The 18,116-nt window shown below is 43.0% G+C and overlaps 1 protein-coding gene across 1 annotated transcript; it reads right to left on the bottom strand.

Moving 5' to 3' along the window:
* Window positions 1-4,502: 4,502 nt before the first annotated feature.
* lpcat4 (lysophosphatidylcholine acyltransferase 4) lies at window positions 4,503-15,396 on the bottom strand. Its single transcript, XM_085264908.1, has 13 exons — window positions 14,925-15,396; window positions 13,705-14,068; window positions 11,741-11,853; window positions 10,856-10,916; window positions 10,620-10,678; window positions 9,941-9,975; window positions 7,987-8,041; window positions 7,602-7,684; window positions 6,647-6,772; window positions 6,391-6,547; window positions 5,553-5,645; window positions 5,126-5,261; window positions 4,503-4,996 (listed from the first exon to the last, which is right to left on the bottom strand). The coding sequence occupies exons 1-13, from the start codon at window positions 15,015-15,017 to the stop codon at window positions 4,845-4,847; spliced, it is 1,527 nt and encodes a 508-aa protein (XP_085121034.1). The 5' UTR covers window positions 15,018-15,396; the 3' UTR covers window positions 4,503-4,844.
* Between the last annotated feature and the right edge of the window lie 2,720 nt (window positions 15,397-18,116).

Genomic DNA, 18,116 nt, shown 5'->3' with positions numbered 1-18,116 from the left:
CCTCCACCAGTGTGTGAATGAATAGTGGAATTGTAAAGCGCTTTGAGGGTCTCGAAAAGCGCTATATAAATGCAATCCATTATTATCATTAATTTTAGTCCAGTCCTTGTACTTGACCATTGACAAAAGGTAGATTTTTTTGTTTGTTAAGCCACTTGGTACTCTCCTATGACCATTCAAGCATAAAAAGTCACCTAACTGGGCTCTTTGTTTCTAGCAGTTTGTCACAAAAACAAAACATAATCAGCTCAGATTTCTTTACTCGAATCTGTGAAAAATGTCAAAGATAACGCAGCTTGACATGAATAATTTAATAAGCTTTAAAAATGTGTTATTTGCAGAATTCCAACTTTTCTGCTACTACAAGTCAAACAAATATCCAACAATTGCATTTTACAATTAATACAATGTCATATGAGCCGAACTTCGCCAAAGCTTTGGAAGCTAACTGAAAATTAGCACCTGCCCTCATTTTCCCTCCAAATTGATGTTGTCTAAAAGAACCTCAGTCATTATGGGCATCACATCAGAAAACATATCATGAAAATGAGACAATCAGTTTCAGGACCCAAAATTAATGGAGGTGTTGGGGCGATCGTGGCTCAAGAGTTGGGAGTTCGCCTTGTAATCGGAAGGTTGCCGGTTCGAGCCCCGGCTCGGACAGTCTCGGTCGTTGTGTCCTTGGGCAAGACCCAGGACCCGTTGCCTACTGGTGGTGGTCAGAGGGCCCGGTGGCGCCAGTGTCCGGCAGCCTCGCCTCTGTCAGTGCGCCCCAGGGTGGCTTCGGCTACAATGTAGCTGCCATCACCAGTGTGTGAATGGGTGGATGACTGGATATGTAAAGCGCTTTGGGGTCCTTAGGGACTAGTAAAGCGCTATATAAATACAGGCCATTTACTAGTATCAGAGACAGCTACAGTAGTTCCAGTGTCTGGTTGATGGTATACCTGCTCACTTACAGTTATATATACAAACTCTCTCTTCTATTTTAATTCAGTTGCCAAAAACAGACAAAAAATACAGCTTAGCGCTATTTTTTATTCAGTTTTTATCTTCTGTACCAGACATCCAATCATATCATTAAATGATTTTAATCATGTGAAGAAAATCTGATATGGTGACAGCCCTAAATAACTGAGTGGTTTACTGTAAGTGGTCGGGGATGAAGTTAAAGTCCACCTCTGACTAAAGAAAACACATTTTCAAATCATAAAAACTGCAAATCCACCAAACTGATTTAAAACGAAACTAAAACCTAAACTAGTTATCACAGTTACAGCTAACACCAAGGTGTTTTCCAACCTTCCCACCTTCTACAACCTTTTCTCACTTCAGTCCGTATTTCTTCTGGCTCCTAACTCTACTTCTTTTGTCCTACTTTTCTATTTGCATAAACCCACTGGGGGTTATTTATTAATAGCTTGCTGAGGTTTCTCCCCTGCCCCTGTCTCTCTCTGGATTACTGTCCCTGCGTTAAAGGCCCTCCTTTCACCCTCATTTCATGAATCTACGACTCGTTTGCTTCTGCCTCATCACTCAACAAAATATTCTCCTAAACTCTTGGAGATCATCAGGATGTTATTTGGTAACTATGAGACAAGCATTTGTGTTCTTCTTGGTCAGCAGTGGGTTTCCTCCTTGGACTCTCCCATTTCTTTCCAGTCTCTTTTTTATTAATCAATCGTGAACTCTGACCTTAACTCAGGTTTTTACATGTTGTTCTGGGGTCTTTTGTGACGTCCCGAATAAGTCGTCGACGTGATCTTGGAGAAGTTTTAGTAGCTCGATCACTTCTTAGTGTTCTCCATTTGTGGATGACTGTGAAGTCCCAAAACCTTCGAAGTGGCTTTATAACCTTTTCCAGACTGACAGATGTCAGTGACTTTGTTTGTTAGCTGTTTAGGATCTTTTAGCCAGCCTTACTTTGTCACACAGCTCCTAATAATGGCTGGGCGTGCCTACTGGGCAGCTTTAAAAACAACTTTTTACTTGGTTTATCTTTGTCTAATATTAAAATCTGTCTGAAATTTGTCTAAAAATTTGTGAAAAATGTAGGTGTGACAAATGTGCAAAAAAAAAAACAAACCCTCAGAAATTAGAAAGTGGGCAAATAAGTTTTCACAGCTCTGTCTTTTGTTGCACACGTACACTCTTTATAGAGGCAATTTGCTATCAGCTGTTGATAGCAATGAGTTGATAAATCTGCACTCGACTGTGTCATCCAGATAAGGTGACTTCTGGCTCCAAAACCACCAAATGGCAGATGCCAAGACACCAAAGTTGAGGCTTCAAAATGAAGAGATTAGATCCAAAAATCAAGTCACAGCAGCTATGTCCATGTTTTATGCCCTCTGTGGAATACAGAGGGCACTGGATCACGGTAACAGCTAATTTAGAGCTCTGCAGTGAGTCTTGGTAGATCCTACAAACCAACTTATGTATTGATCCAGCTTGTGTTAATTACCGCATGGTTGTGTCCCAATGTGTTACACGTGGTACCCGACAGTAGAAACAAATACAATGCTGCAACTTTCTTGTTGATGTGCATCTCTATGGAGATATAACTGCACAGAGAACACAATCACATGGTAAATAACACAAAACGCAGCACACACGACCATAAATGTGGCCAATAAAGCGTTTTCAGAGGGGTTGCATTGCAGCCCCGACACTGACTGGGATAAACAAACACAACTCCTGATCATCACTGCCTGATCAGTGCTGCAAAGCAGACATAGATCATAAAAAATGTGACATGTTCCTGATTCTCTTCCTGAAACGAGACCTGGTGTGCTCCCCAAAGCCTTCCCTAGAACAGATACTAGTTTGGTTTTTCACAGAAACAGGATCAAAGACTGTCCCGATTCTCTCCCTGTTCCACTGAGTCATTGATTTTAGAACGAGCTTTAATGTTTTTTTCGTCTCACTCTGTCCTGTTTCCCTTTGTTCCTTTACAGCCTCACGCCACCATTCCTCTCCTCGTGTCTCACAGTCAAACTCTTTAGACACTTTCCTCATGTCCTACTTTCCAGCTTTTTGAACTTTGCCTTTTGCGTGCCCTCTGCACTAATTGTTCACTACGCTGGCAGAGACGTATTTATACAAGATTTGCCAGTTACTACTTGTAGGTTAAAAGTCGGTTAACGTTTAGCTTTCTCACTTTTCACCTTCAACCTTTGAACATGAATAATTAGGCGCTAAGAAGCAGAGAGAGCAAGATCAAAGTATGCTCCAAATTAACCTGCGGATATATAAAATTGAAGAAATTGAAGTATAAAACAGGTCAAATGTTCTAAAACATTGATTCTGTTCATACAGTTGTTTAATGTTTTCTATTTTTTTTTCATGATGTACAATTTTGGAAACTTTTGTCAACTTTTTCCCAACAAGCCGGATATTTCAAAGGGTGAGAGGACTCTTTGTATAGAGCTGAATTACTGCTGAACTTATCCAAACGCAAGGCTGGAACAAAGCGTGTAACATACTGTGTTTGTGGGCGACAGTCCATCTCCTCTTTAGGGATGAGGTTTCTCTGATTTCGAGTTTTTCGACCTGTCTCAGAGTTTAGAGAGCGCTGCAGCATGGTTCTGGATCTTCTTTATTATCTATATGTTTTTTTTCTTTCCTTGCATGATGGAGTTTTAACTCGCCCTTATAAACACAGCGATGCTGGTTTTGTTTGCGTTTGAGACGGCGTGCCCTCGAGGGGTAAAAGGTCACATACATTCACCCAGATCCAGTGCGTGTTTCAGAGATAAATTTTAACCCAGACTCTTTGCGGCTTTATTTTTTTCTTTAAATGTTCAGCTACTTTGCTCATGCTCTCTGGGAATCCTCGGTTTACAGCAGGCAGTGTTACTGATTAACGTGAGCAGTTGTGAGATATTCCACCAGATGTTTTAAGAGGTTTTGCACTACTTTTGCAGCCTTTTATCTATTTCATTGTGCTCTTCAGTTTTTAAATATCATTATCTTGCCCATTATTACTCAGCTTCTTTCACAACCCTGTGGAGCAACAGCGTGAGCACAAAGAAGTTAACCAGCTCACCTCCTGCAACCACTATATGCGCTTCTTTTGCAGTTTGGACTCCTGACATTTCTTTGGAGGTGGAGGAACACCAAAGTAATTGCTTAAAGGAGCTTACTTCTTCGACATCTTTAAGAGTTCTGAACAAATGTCTGTCCTCTTATGAAAATCTTATGTACGCAAACACGCGTTGCAACTTCTTATCTGGTCTTTTATTTTGACAGCACATGCGCACCTGTGTACCACTTATGTGCACCCCGGTTATAGTCAACTTTTTTAAAACTTATATTAGCTTTGTCATGTCTTTTATTGAGCTACACATTCAGATGGCACGTTATTGGGCATACGTGTGCAACTGTTTTTGAGTGAGTGCATATACTTCTCAAAACGATTAAAGGAACACTTCAAGATTTGACTATGTGAATGAAAGAGAACCGAGTCAGAATTCAGGAATGATGGAGGACATGACAGCAGCTCATTTACTTGACACTTTATTTGTCACGTGTAAACAAAAATACACAAATTCATGTAGAAAAATAAACCTTTGGACTCCTATAAAAACCCCACCTCAGCAAACATTCAAAGAAACTTTATAAATAACACGTTCAAGACCTTTGGACTTTAACAGCATCTGAAGCAAAGATTTATTCAGAGTAACACACACACACACACACACACACACACACACACACACACACACACACACACACCTGAGAGAGGAACTGTATAAATACTTCAATGAACACATCACGCCTCACATGTCTACAATCTTCTGTCCAGTATTCTGCCCCCCCTAAAATAACCCACTGCGAGGTCCTCATTCAGACTTCTTGCTGTTGTTGTAAACTGATCCGTTATTGTTCACAGACCTCCCGTTGGATAGAGTACCTGCAGCCTCCTCGGGCCTCAGGTACTCTTTCGTCACTTTCTGAAAGGTTGGGTGGGCAGTCAGCACCCGCAGCAGACTCTCTGTGGAAACAAAGCCACAGCAGGGATGGTTTTTACTACTGTCTAGTAACAGGCATTCACTGACCGCCCTGGTTCTTGAGGGAAATTTGTTCTTTTGCAGCTCATCTACACTGTTCAGCTGATTCTCACCTTCAGTGAGCCGGTTCTGATCGGAGGCGGCGGCGTAGAGCTCGGCAATTCTGTGCTGAGGGATGCCCACCAGCGCCTCCATCAGGTCTGACAGCTCCCTTTCACTCAAGCTGCCTCCGCCCTCTCTGTTAAACAACTGAAAAACAAACAGTGAACAATCAAGAAAACAGCAGGAGGTACAAAAAGGCTCCTTATGGAGGTGAAGACTGTTTTTGTGCAAGCCGATCGAGCCTAAGTTCCACAGTTTGAACTCAGGGAAAAGTCACAAATCCCACTGGGGGAGTCCGTCTTAAAAACTAAAACATGCAGGGCTCTTTAATTCTGTAATTTCTTACTGCGGAGTTAAAATTATATCCTGACTATGTGTCATATTTCTAAAGGCACACAGGGGAAAGTGGAGAAAGGTGAGGCGATCAGCAGGACTTACAGTGAAAGCAGAGTGAAGCAGTGTCTTCAGGTCAACACATCCAGTCAGGGGTGCGACACTAAAATAGATGTGCCTCAGGTCCACAGAGTCATCCTAAAAACACACAGATTACATCAGCACCTTCTCCCTCTCAGCTTTTTAAATGTTGCATAATCTGAAAAAGCACAGATGAGTTATTATAACGCCTCATTTATAAATCAAAACACCAAAATCACAATGCACTCCGCTTTATGATATGCCCCAAGATCTGTTTGCTCTCGGTAAACACAGCAGGGCTTTTTAAATCCAGGATCCTGTGGTTAGAAGAAGCAGCTGCGAGTTTGTGACTTATCGGTTAACATTCATCAGGGTTTAGTTTGTCCTTGCTCCTCTGAATAGATCTGCTCTTTCTGTGGATTGTGAGAATCATCTGTACCGTTCTCACTCGAGCGTCGCACAAACTCTTTAACAAGAAGCTGGCCGACGAGCTTTTAAAATGCTCTGCTCAACCTGCTGCCAGTAAGTACGAGTTACAGATGGATGGAAGGGTTTGTGTTTCACCTCGTCACTAATTGCTACACAAACATCTGCAGTTTCTAACGGCAACAGAGAAACGCGCTGAACCTTTGTCGTGCCCTCCCTCCTTGAAGAATCAGTTCATCGAAAGCGGCTGAAGCATTTCATTTTGAATCTTGTCGGCTTATCGACTTCTCAGATCTGAGTATAGTTGACTCAGCTGTCGCGAGTTCTTGTGAAAAACAAATATTTGGTGCACACAGTGTGCACTCAGGCGCAGTTTATAGCCATAAAACCTAAGAGGACGGTCTGACTCGGCTGCAGCGCGTACACCCGACCGTACCTTGGAGTAGAGGCCGCAGATGTGGACAGCTGTCTGCTGGTGGCTCAGCCCGAGCATGGAGGCGAGCTCCTCTGCGCTGACCTTTGCACCCTGAGCTCCTGAGCGACACCTGTCAATCATCCTGTCCAGAGCAGTCTGTACTTCATGTGCTCCCAGACTGACGGAGAGGAGGATAAAGGAGGTGAAGTAAGCTGATGTGTGATGGAGATGAAAGGTTTTAAAGTTTAGTAAAACATGAGCAGGAGTAATCTCTCACCCGTTTTTGTGCAGCAGCGTCAGCGTTTCTCTGGCTGGAGACTCCAGCGGGAGGGACAGACCACCGACTTTGCTGACGGGAACCCCACCCTCCATCACGTGGTCTGTAGCGGGGACTCCAAGGGCCCTAACACACAGGAGAAACAGCTACGTCACAACAACCAGCAGACACAAATCCCTCACCAAGAGAAAGCTTTTACTTTTCTCCTCTATCTGCCTCGTACATAAGATCCAACCTAAAACTACATGAAATATAATTTCCCGTGACCGCTCACACGTAACTACACATCATAAAAATGTGACATTGCAGAGATAACACATAAAATCACCAAACAGAGCCAGAAAGTATTTAAAAACTCAGAAATTCAAGGACCAGAAGGCATGTTTAAACCTGCAGTTTCTCTGCATGCCACCAGGTGGTGACAACTGTTGGTAAAAGATACGTTCTGGTGCTTTTGAGGTAAACTGCTAACCACTTGTTGGCCCTCTGGGATGTGTGATAGGTAGGATCAAGTGAATAAGGTTCCAGTCACACAGGCCTAGAGACTGGTCTGCAACCATCTGGCAACCGCCTGTTGCTATTGACATATGTGCTGCTGGGGCCTTGTGAGACCTTTCTATTGGCTTATCTGAATAAAATTAAGCTAAACGTGTGCAGTAAGTCTGTGCTTCAGTTTTATTTGTAACAATACTTAGTTGATGTGGTCAGTAGAAGTACTGCAATTTTTGAATCTCCACTGTTGGTTTTGCTTACATTCTTTTGGTGCTTGGACACAGGAATTACAGGAATGTACCTCCATTGTAATGCATGTCTACTGTAACATGAGCAACAAACCAGTTCCCCATAACAGGGAGAACCAGTAAGTGGGATTATTAAAAAAAAGAAAAAAGGAGGCATTCAACAATCCACTTTAACTTTAATTAATCAGCGGCTGCAGCAAAACTGTTAGGCTCACCTGGCCATGAGTTTCTGAACGTTGTCTGCGTACAGGTTGGGGTCCTTCTTCTCCTCCTCTGAAGGGTTGTAAACTGGCAGGAACTGCAGCACAATAAAGAGAAACACTGTTTGTGTAGTCACAGTAACAGTTCAACAGAGAGGCAAAAGTCAACACACACACACACTTTTTTTTTTTTTTAAACCACGCCAACTCTGTCACACCTCTGCCCACACCCAGTCACGACTGTAACCTGTCACTACAATTAACAATAATGTCAGATTGTGCTAAACACACACATGGGTGTACACACCTACATCACTGAGGTGTGGGTGTGTAAAAGGACATTTCCACAAGTTGTAGATATATACGCTTTTGTTTGATAAGCTGAATGACCAGTTCTCACCTCAACAGTCACGTTGGTGTACGGCTGGGACACCGTGTGCCACAGAGCCTCGGTCCTAACACACAGAGCAGAAGATTAGATTCATCATGAAAAATTAGCATTTTGTTTTGACTAAATCACAGTTCAGGCAGGATCCTGTGTGCAGGGGTGCTACTGTGGAGAAATATGTTAAAGGGATCTTGGTGTATAGCGCTCGATAATACTGTTTAAGAACACCTGTTTTGGTCCCGTCTGGTCCAGAGTCATTTTTGGAGGGGTATTATATTCACCTGAATAACAATGGCGCCATATTTGGCTGCTATGATGGGACAAGATCACATCTGTCCCACCAAAGACGAGCTGTGAGAGAAGGCAGGATCATTGGAGTGGAAAATCAGCATCCCCCCCTTCCCTGTGTACACTAGCTAACTTCGATTAACATTTTCCCCACCTACGTTTGTCCTTTGTTTTCTGTTCTTGTGTTTTGGTATACAAAAAGAGTAATTCTGAGTTTTGATGTTGTATATTTTGTGTCAAATCTCTAAAAACGCAATAACGAGTTGTCAGGTGCGGTCAGTATTACGCTGGAAAAAACGAGCACATTTCCTTAGAGTGCAAAGTCCGGAATGCTTCAGCCTCGTTTAGCTTCACAAGGGCTTCGAAAGGTCATAAACAAAAATGCTCTCTAAGAGGAAGGCTTCCTCCACTACCATGCTCTGACAATATCACACTTCTTTCTTCACTAACTTACATTTACACACTTATTACATTAAAATGTTGACCCTTATGCAGAGCTTTTTTAAAATAAACAAAAAAAACCCAAAACAAAACACTGGTTTCTGCTTTTTAAATTTTGCTCCATTCTTCTATATTGTCTACATCATAAAATTTATACAAATGACTTGATTATTTGCAACAATATTGCCAATATCCTTGCATTTTTCCCCCCAGTGTAATTGAATTATTGATATGTTGTATGTGTTAAAAACAGAAGCTAAACCTGTTGGTGTGGTGGGCGGTTCACCATGGCAACGTACGCTAGTCTGGAGCAAGTTATGTTGGAGATTAGCGACAGACAGGTATGAAAACGATGGCTGCTGACTAATCTGAAGAATTGCATCGACATTCCTGGATGATCTCTCAGCTCTGTGTACAGAGAGTAGGACAAACTTGAGTTTTTAAAGTCTTTTTCTCTCCCTGATGAGCATCAGTAAGAAATACAGATTCTTAAAAGCAACTTCGAAGGTTTATATTCTCTTCTTGCTCTCAGACTGTTAAACACCAACAGAGCTGCAGCTGGAAGGAAAAAAACAAACCATCTTCCAAACAAAACTTTGATGGGACCCTTAACTGTAAGCACATGTCTCTTAATATTCGAGCCGTGGCACCGAGAAGTCTTTTGAACTTGTGCAGTCAGACTTTTTGCCCACTTTCCATCCCAGCTTCAAACAGGCCAAACTTTATTGATACAAGAAATCTTTTCTAGTCTGACAAAAGCACTTGAAGCTCACACACATTGTGTGTTTGTTCTCTTCATATCTCTCTGACGTAGCGGTTTTATCTTTGTAAAAATATACACCCGTGCCCGTGATTGGTCAGACTGGCGACGCCACCTTTTTCCACACGAACGCGCTCATCTCAAGCGACGTTCGTGCGATTGCTTATCCTGATTGCAGATGGTAGCATAAGTGAAACCAGATAAAGCCAGACGTCTTGGTTGTGTTGGACTTGTTTCATAGCACAGGCCCTGCTGATCTGTTACAGCTGACAATGATAAGCACTGCATTGAGCTTCTAGAAAAAGCATAAGTATTGCTGAAAAGCTGCTCTTGCATAATTATTTTAAGCACCAAGTTCTTACTTGGAGCTTACCTTAAGTAGATTTTTATTTTCATTTGTTTCTGGGGTTTGCTAAACTAAACCCTGACATTAAACATGTGTGACAGATGTGCAGGTGAAGCAATGAAGGAACTCACCAGGCTGTGCCTTTGTACGTCCAGCGAACAGTATCCTGAAGAAGAGACAACAAATTTAAATAAAAATTTAAAGTTTTCTTATCTTTCCTCTGAGTTGCTTTCCCAGAGTGGGAGGGGTTATTATTCTTTTATTTTATAGCATATATAATACCAGTCAGTCCCGGCACACCTCAGTAGTACCCAGTGTGCAAACACAGTGCCTGAGTAAACATCACAGTGTGTTCACAAATGCAACCTCAGCTGATCCTCAAGACACGTTACGAACCCTGAATGAACACCAAGGCCATCCTTAAAGACATGATTCATTAAAGCCATTCAATCATATCATGTATGGGGTGCATGGGAAACATTTGGATAATGCTTGAGGCCCGTTTACCCAAACAGCACCTCCCTGGTACAGATCTCTCTGTGGATGAACAGCTGCAGTTTCAGGCAAACCAGCCCAGTGTGGCATAAACCTGAGCTGTGATCACAGACCTCTTTAAAAACAAAGACCCAGGAACATTTGAGAATATCTGTCACAGACCGAGGACACGGTCCAGGTACGATAAACGGAATCAGAGCCGACAAAAATGGCAGTCCTGTGTAAAATATGGAAGGGCTCAAATGATTAATATAACCTAAAAGAGCCAAAGAAGGCGTCTGCTGTCACCAGCAGCACGCCCATGGTGTTACTCACCAGCTTGTTGGGGTAATGCAGCAGCACAGGTTGGACAGGAACTCCAGCGAGAAAGGCACCTTTCATGACACAGATGGAGACAGGAGGAAGAGAGGAGCAGTTAATCACACAGCAGCAGCACAATGTGCAGCTTCGCCCTTCCCGCTCACACAGGTCATTCCTGCATCATTTGTTCAAACGGCTGGAAAACCAGCATGATGTCACCTACGTGAGTCGCACGCGTAGGTCCCACTCACCGGGCTTGAATTTGATGAGAGCACTGCCGTTAGTCGTTGTCCCCTCGGGAAACATCAGCATCTGGACAGAAATGAAAAGAAGCGGTGAGCTGAGAGAGCGATTTCCAGGCTTGTGAGGTCATGGCAGTGTTGCCACCTCACACGGGACTTTCAGACTGCTTATGGCTCCTTTCACTTTAAGCTCTTTGGGAAACATCAACATCCCTTATCTTCTCATCCACAATTTCACATAGTTATTTTACTTTTCTCTTCATAAACACTGAGTCTTTTAATCTGTGTCCCCTCTTTTTCTACCAGCAGTAACAGCTGCCCTGAGGTGACTTTTTCAGTGTGTAAACCAGGGGTCCCCAATCTCAGTCCACGAGGGCCGGTGTCCCTGCAGGTTTTAGATCTCACCCTGGGTCAACACACCTGAATCACATGATTAGGTCATTACCAGGCCTCTGGAGAACTTCAAGACATGTTGATTGTAATTTATCCATTTAAATCAGCTGTGATGGATCAAGGATACATCTAAAACCTGCAGGGACACCGGCCCTCGTGGACTGGGATTGGGGACCCCTGGTGTACACTGTCGTTAAGGACACAAATGTAAACAAATGTGTTCCCGTGAGGCAGAAAAGTGGATCATTTCCCTCTTCTTCCATCAAGAGGACCTAATCTAATCATGATCAACTGCTCACTTGTGACAAACTACAGATTTTTTCTAAACCACAAGCAGTAAACAACAGAAGGACCATTCCCATTAAAAGATTATCTTTAATCTGCTTTGCATTCCTCAAACTGCTGCAAAGTCTGACGGGATAATTTGGTAGAAATTTCACTTCTGTAAACAAGAACCCAGCCGAGGGAGGAGTGACATTCTGTCAGCCGCCAAAGTCTCACCTGAGGCCAGTAGCCGTCGGAGGTCAACCTCTCATTGAGTTGAGCGACAGCTTTTTTTCTCGACTCTGGATCCTTCCTGCTCACCAGCACAGACTGGTTGAACTCCAGCAGAGCTGAAACACAATTAAGAAAAGAACAAGAATCAGAACCAGAAAGCAAGACACCCTGTAAGACGCAGCAGATCAGGAGCGAGCGGTGTGGGCCGCTTCTTTATCTTTGGATCTCCTCGCATGCTTGCAGAACACAGGGGCGCTGAACTCCAGGCCTCAAGGACCGGTGTCCTGCAGGTTTTAGATCTCACCCTGGGTCAACACACCTGAATCAAATGATTAGTTCATTACCAGGCCTCTGGAGAACTTCAAGACATGTTGAGGAGGTAATTTAGCCATTTAAATAATCTGTTTTGGATCAAGGACACATCTAAAACCTGCAGGACACCGGCCCTTGAGGTCTGGAGTTCCCCCACCCCCTACTCTAACTGTTCGATGGCCAAATATCGCTCTGGATTGTTTGTGTGAAAAAGGTGGAGCGCGAATGCCTGCTGTTATCAGCACACTGCACTGTGAATACCTCCACAGCACAGGAAAATATGATGTCACCCAGGCACTTGTCATTACAAAAATGCAACCAAGTGACTAAAAGCAGATTTACAATCCAGAGGAGAAAAAAGCTTTCTTAAAAACTTATTTGGGGGCAAAGTTGGGAAACTTTTCAGGTGTTTATTATCAGTTGTGTGGTTGTTCTATATGTGCAGTTTAACCTGTGAAATTAAGTTAAATTCGATAATGCTGCAAAATAACAGCTCAACTAGAAGTGCTGAGGGGTTTCAGGATGGATTCCCAGCAGTGAGTTTGTTTTACACTGTGGTGGAGCTTTCTGACTGTCAGTCAGAGAATTCAGCTAATTCAGATGTAAAGACATGAGGATGAAAAAAGAGAGAAACAAGAAAAGATATAACTATATCTATAACTGCAAATACTGCGCATTACATTTGGACTTCTATGAAATTCAACCTAGATAAACAAGTAACTGGATAAACAAGTAACAAGTTCCTTGTAAACAAGGAAGTCTGCACTTGAAGCCTCGACCTTCATGTTGTCATCGGAGGCTGAGTCAGCAGAATAGCAGAGGGGTTCCCGTAAAAGATAAAACACGCGATCAAAGGCAGATTTCTCTCCTACAGCAGACATGGAGACATCTGAAAGGAAGCAGCATGTACGCCCTATGTAAGACCATAGCTCAGCAGCACCTTACATCAGCATGCAATAAGCTGTGTGGGCAAGTTTGCAGGGCTTCTAGCACGGCAGCAGCAGAATTCTCAAGAAAAGGAGGCACACATTAATCTAACAGTTAATTCCTTTATTCATTATCGGTGTCAGAAATGTGCGAGTGTGCTTCAGCTCCTCAGAGGCTACAGTGATGGCTTCAACGCAAACAAATTCACGGATCATCTGCCTCCATCTCCACCCTGTTCCTAGCATCCTCCTCTTCTGTCACACCAACCCTCTTCACTATATCCACAAATCTCCTCTGAGGTCTTCCTCTTTGCCTGGCAGCTCCATCTTCGACATCCTTTGTCCAATATACCCAGTGTTCCTCCTCTGCACATGTTTAAACCATCTCAGTCTCTTTGTCTCATTTCTACTCTTGTCCATTCTGATCATTCCCAGGGAAAATCTAAGCATCTCCATCTTTCTGTCAGTGCCATTGTCTCCAAACCACACATTACATCACATCACAGCAGGCCTCACTACCATCTTGTAAAGCTTCCCTTTCACTCTTGCTGCTATGCTTCTGTCATGTCATAGTTCTCTGACACCTATCCCTGTACAATGTATGTAATTTCTAACTGTTTTACTTGAAAATTGCCATTATTGTCGAGCCACAATAAAAAAAAAATGCGCGTGAAGGAAATGTATACATTGATAAATCTTAAGAACTAGCTAAGAGCTACTCTTGTTTACCTCCTATGACCGGCAGGCTGGTGTTCTCTGACCTCGACACCACCGTCGCAAGCTGGGCCGGGCAAAAAACCAGCATGTCCAGAAAGCTGCTGTGGGGCGCCACCACCAGCACCGGAGCCTCCTTCAGGTTTGCCCTGCGACCTTTGACCTTAATCCAGTAGAAACCCAGAGAGAAGAACACAGCTCTGCTCAGCAGCCAGATGATTGGGTGGTAAAACCAGCGGCGCCAGCCTTCTACGGGTTTGGAGCGCTCCTCCTCGGACAGGCCGGCCAATCGCAGCCGGGCGATGGGCCACATTATAAGGAAGAAAAGGACCGCCAAGGTGACGCGTATGGGGAAGAGGATGCTGCCGAGGATGATACCCTGTGAGATCAGAAGAAATACATTAAATGCGCAGTCACACATACGACCCAATAAATCTCATACCGCTCAGAAACTGGACTTTGCATGATTTGAAATTAGCAGCGCTGCGATAAATACATTTGTTTAAACCTAGTTTCATCAGAATGAATCACAGTGGACATTTTTGCTTAGCAAATATTTACAAATGAGGCACAGATTTCTGTCAAATAATGTAACAGACGGACTCCTTTATTGGTTAGTTAGTTCATTCAGTCACCAAAGTCCCATTTTGTGACAGGAAAACCCTGATTTGTGGCTATTAAATAGCCTTTTATTTGATGGTTTTACAACTTTAGTCTGAAACTACTGAATAAAATTAAGATTAGAGCTTTGCACCTGTGAAGTTCGTCCTGCGTATAAGGGGAACACACTCAGATGCCCATAGAGGTGCAGTTTTACACCCAGCCACACTGATTAAGTTTTCCAAAGTTGTGGAACCCTCTGGTATGTTGTTCTCATCATCAAGCCCGCTTATCCGTGCTGGGAAACATTTATGACTTTGCTCATTTGCTTATGATCTCAGAGAAACAGGGAGCTGTGGAAGCCTAAACTGAAGATTGTATCGATATGAGAAAAAAAAATTGGCAAACATAGAAGAAAATGGGAAACCGGAAGAGTCGCTTGATAGTAAATACTTCGTAAATAACTTTTTAGTGACTGGCTCCTCTTTCCGTGTTGGTAAAAATCATCATATGGTTGGTTTCAGGTGTTAACACTCGATGTTTGAATGACTGATGGTCACTAAAATTAAACACGTCATTATATGAGTTTTTCTATTTTATTTTCTATATTAAATCGATATATATTTGAGCGTTACCCGGATCCTTTGCGCCCTGGTCAGCTTCATTTTGTGAATGAACGGATGTGGATACTCCTGCGTTGCCGAGTAACCGTCGTCGATCCTCTCCATGGCGCGAGGTAAACTGGAAAAGTTTATTAATTTTCTTAAAGGAATTTTAACACTTAAAAAAGTAATTTACACTCCCTGAGGGGTTGATTAAAAAGTTACATAAAGCTGTCACTTCCCCTGTTTGCTTTTATTTTAAATTAAAAAGTTAATTAAAGTGCCTCGCGCACTCTATTAAAAAGAGCAGTTAGCTAGTAGAAGCCAAACGCTCGCAGCAAAAACATAAGACGACAACCATCTAAAAACCAACTTCTCCGGTCCTTCTCCTCCACATGGCCAAATAAACGCCACAGCAACGCCACCCAGCCTCATTTAAAGCTTCGCCTCACCCCGTCCGTCCCCTACGTAAGCTCACAGCCCGGCCCACCAGCAGGACAGCCAAGTCGGACCAGACAAACCGGTCGGAAAGCATGTATGGAATTGTTATTAAAAAAGAAATAAAAATCTGTGTGTGGGGGGGTGTGTGTGTGTGTGACAAATTGAGTGTTACCATACGACTGTCAAAAAAGTGACAAGTGATGTCATACAAAAAACCAAAACAAATTTCAGTAATTTTAACACATCTAGATTAACTTTAATAAATATAACCATAAAGTGCATGCGCAGAACCACCGCTCGAATCAGGATTGTCTCTCCCTCGAGGATCTCATCATTTGGATATTTACCAGATTTTTACCAGTCCTAGCTTTTTCATTTGCTACTTGTGACTCTTATACCAGTATGCTAGCTGGCTAAAGCGGGATTTATACTAGTCTCAGGTTGGGGTGTGCAGATGTTGGACAAGGGATTTAAACACATTTAGACAGTGTGCGAGACTGGGTGAATGAAGCTGGTATTACAAAACGCTCCGACAGCTCAGTTAGAGGAGGAAGGTGCTGTGTAAGCACCAGTCCCTCAATCTCTCAGAAGGATGAAGTCTGCTCAGTCCTGAAGATGTGCAGTGGAGGAGAGAGTGTCCAGATGTGTAACTTTGTGTCACTGTGTGGCACGGCAGCTGCTCCCTGACAGAGAAGAAGGCTCTTTAAACATAATCTCTGTACCAGTAATGCGGACGATGCTACCCTCTCTGTGTGTCCTCTGTGCTGTTTGTAAATTTAATGCACACTGTGTGGCAGTACTGTGATAAGATGAAGATACCTGTGAAGAAGACTATATTTAATATGTTTTGGCACATTTCTGAATCTCAGATGTTACATTAAGAGCCAAGCTTTCATGTTTATTCACTGATGACTACCAAACGCTGTGAAAGCCTCATGGCCTCTGGGGTTTCTGCCATACCTGATCCTTCTGTTCTGGGTGCTGATAAATCCACACCCACAAGAACAAGCAAAAGGAATGGAGGAATGGAAAAGTTTGGAATGAGGCAAAGACGGGAGTTGAAATTCACTGCTGGCTGAGCTGAACTTTTATTTTGATACTTACTTCCTGTAATTGGCTAAATGTTGATACAAGCGCGTTGTAAAGGCCTGCTTTCAAAACAGGCTCATAAATGTTATTCACCAAGACGGCTCTGTGTGAAGCCTGAAGCATCCATTCAAAAATTATTTACTGGTATCATTTATGTTATATATATGTATTTCTTATTTTCCCTTTAAACATATATGATTTAACAAAACACACATTTTTAATCTTCTCATCAGGGACCTATAAGTATATGTCCTGATAGCCAGCAGACACACACCCACGCATCCTGCTCACTACAGCAGGTGGTGAGCCCACGTCTCCTCTTCAGGCTGGGCCCGGTTGGGTCTCATGGGGTAAGACCCTGGCACTAGGCACTCTCCCTTGAGCTCCCTGCCAGGCCTGGCTCCAGGATGGGGCTTCAGTGGTTTTCTGAATCCCTCCACCAAGGTGTGGGGAAAGAAGCCAGTTGAGTGTGTACATACATATATAAGAGGTAGAATGTGAAGCCCAAAGTGGTCCAGGTGGTAAAAGAAGGATTAGGAGCTAATGTGATGTTCTTTGGTTTTACTCTGTTAGTGTTTTTGTTAGTTCCTGCAGCACAGTCAGGTATATCAAGAGTATAGAGGAGTTCTCCTGAGACAGGCTGTCACACAAGGAGAGCTGGATGGGGCTGTAGAGCGACTAACCCAGCAGGAGCTTCTGCTCCAACCAGTACCTTCATTTACACCAAAACAGCTAAAATGAATTCAAAGTGGTTTCTGCTTCTGAACCGGAGACTAATCTCGCTGAAGGATCTTTTAAAACCAGTTACATTAAAGGAATATCTTTGCTACCTCTGTGAATTCATGACTGTGGTTCAGGTTATTTATTTCCAGGATCTCTGAAAACATTCAGGACAGTGGGACTTAACTGAGAGTGATTAACATTTGAAGCCAACCCCAGTATAAATCCAGAAATCCTTTAAAGTGTTCTTTATGACTATGATAGACAAACATTTGAAAAAACCAAAAAGAGACTTGGGAGGCTTTGTGACATCTCAGAAAATCCAACAAACTAAATCAGATTCAGACCTTTTGAACTGGGTTTGTGGACAGGGTGCGGTAAATATCCAACTAAAAACAATCTTATCGGCCGTGCCTTCAGGTGTGCATTTTTCTCTTGCAACCAGTCATATTGTGTAATATCATATCACTCTGACATATTAAACAACTCTCGTGCTTATGGCTGAAAAATGTCATAACTGAGCAAATAAACTGAAGTTTTTCCCTCCAGATTTAAACATGTTGGACAAGAAGATCCAAAGTCTGACATGGTCCCCAGTAGTTCACACCTAAATCACCAAAAACATGAATGGTAAATGGCCTGCATTTGTATAGCGCTTTACTTAGTCCCTAAGGACCCCAAAGCGCTTTAGTCATTCACCCATTCACACACTGGTGATGGCAAGCTACACTGTAGCCACAACTGCCCTGGGGCGCGAGGCTGCCGCCACCGGGCCCTCTGACCACCACCAGTAGGCAAACACGGGGTTAGTATCTTGCCCAAGGATATTTGGCATGCAGCCAGGAGGCAGCCTGGGATCGAACCCCCGACCTTCAGATTAGTGGCTGACCTGCTCTGCCACCCCTACAGCCTTCATTAGAAGTTTTATAGTTTAGTTTCTGTGTAATTCCACTGAACATTAAGTATCTTCATGAA

The sequence above is a fragment of the Mchenga conophoros genome, linkage group LG3, assembly GCF_057382185.1.
Source record: "Mchenga conophoros isolate Kocher_MC1m ecotype Shallow Benthic linkage group LG3, M_conophoros_male_GT1.1, whole genome shotgun sequence".
Classification (NCBI taxonomy): domain Eukaryota; kingdom Metazoa; phylum Chordata; class Actinopteri; order Cichliformes; family Cichlidae; genus Mchenga; species Mchenga conophoros.
The sequence above is the reverse complement of the archived record's forward strand: the minus strand, read 5'-3'. Positions and strand labels throughout refer to the sequence as shown.

Coding starts and splice junctions, on each gene's coding strand:
- lpcat4 (XM_085264908.1), bottom strand. CDS start 15,017: ATGGAGAGGATCGACGACGGTTACTCGGCAACGCAGGAGTATCCACAT. Junction 9,976..10,619: donor TGCATTACCCCAACAAGCTG/GTGAGTAACACC, acceptor TCTCTTCTTCAG/GATACTGTTCGCTGGACGTA. Junction 5,262..5,552: donor TGCTTCACTCTGCTTTCACT/GTAAGTCCTGCT, acceptor TTTGTTTTTCAG/TTGTTTAACAGAGAGGGCGG.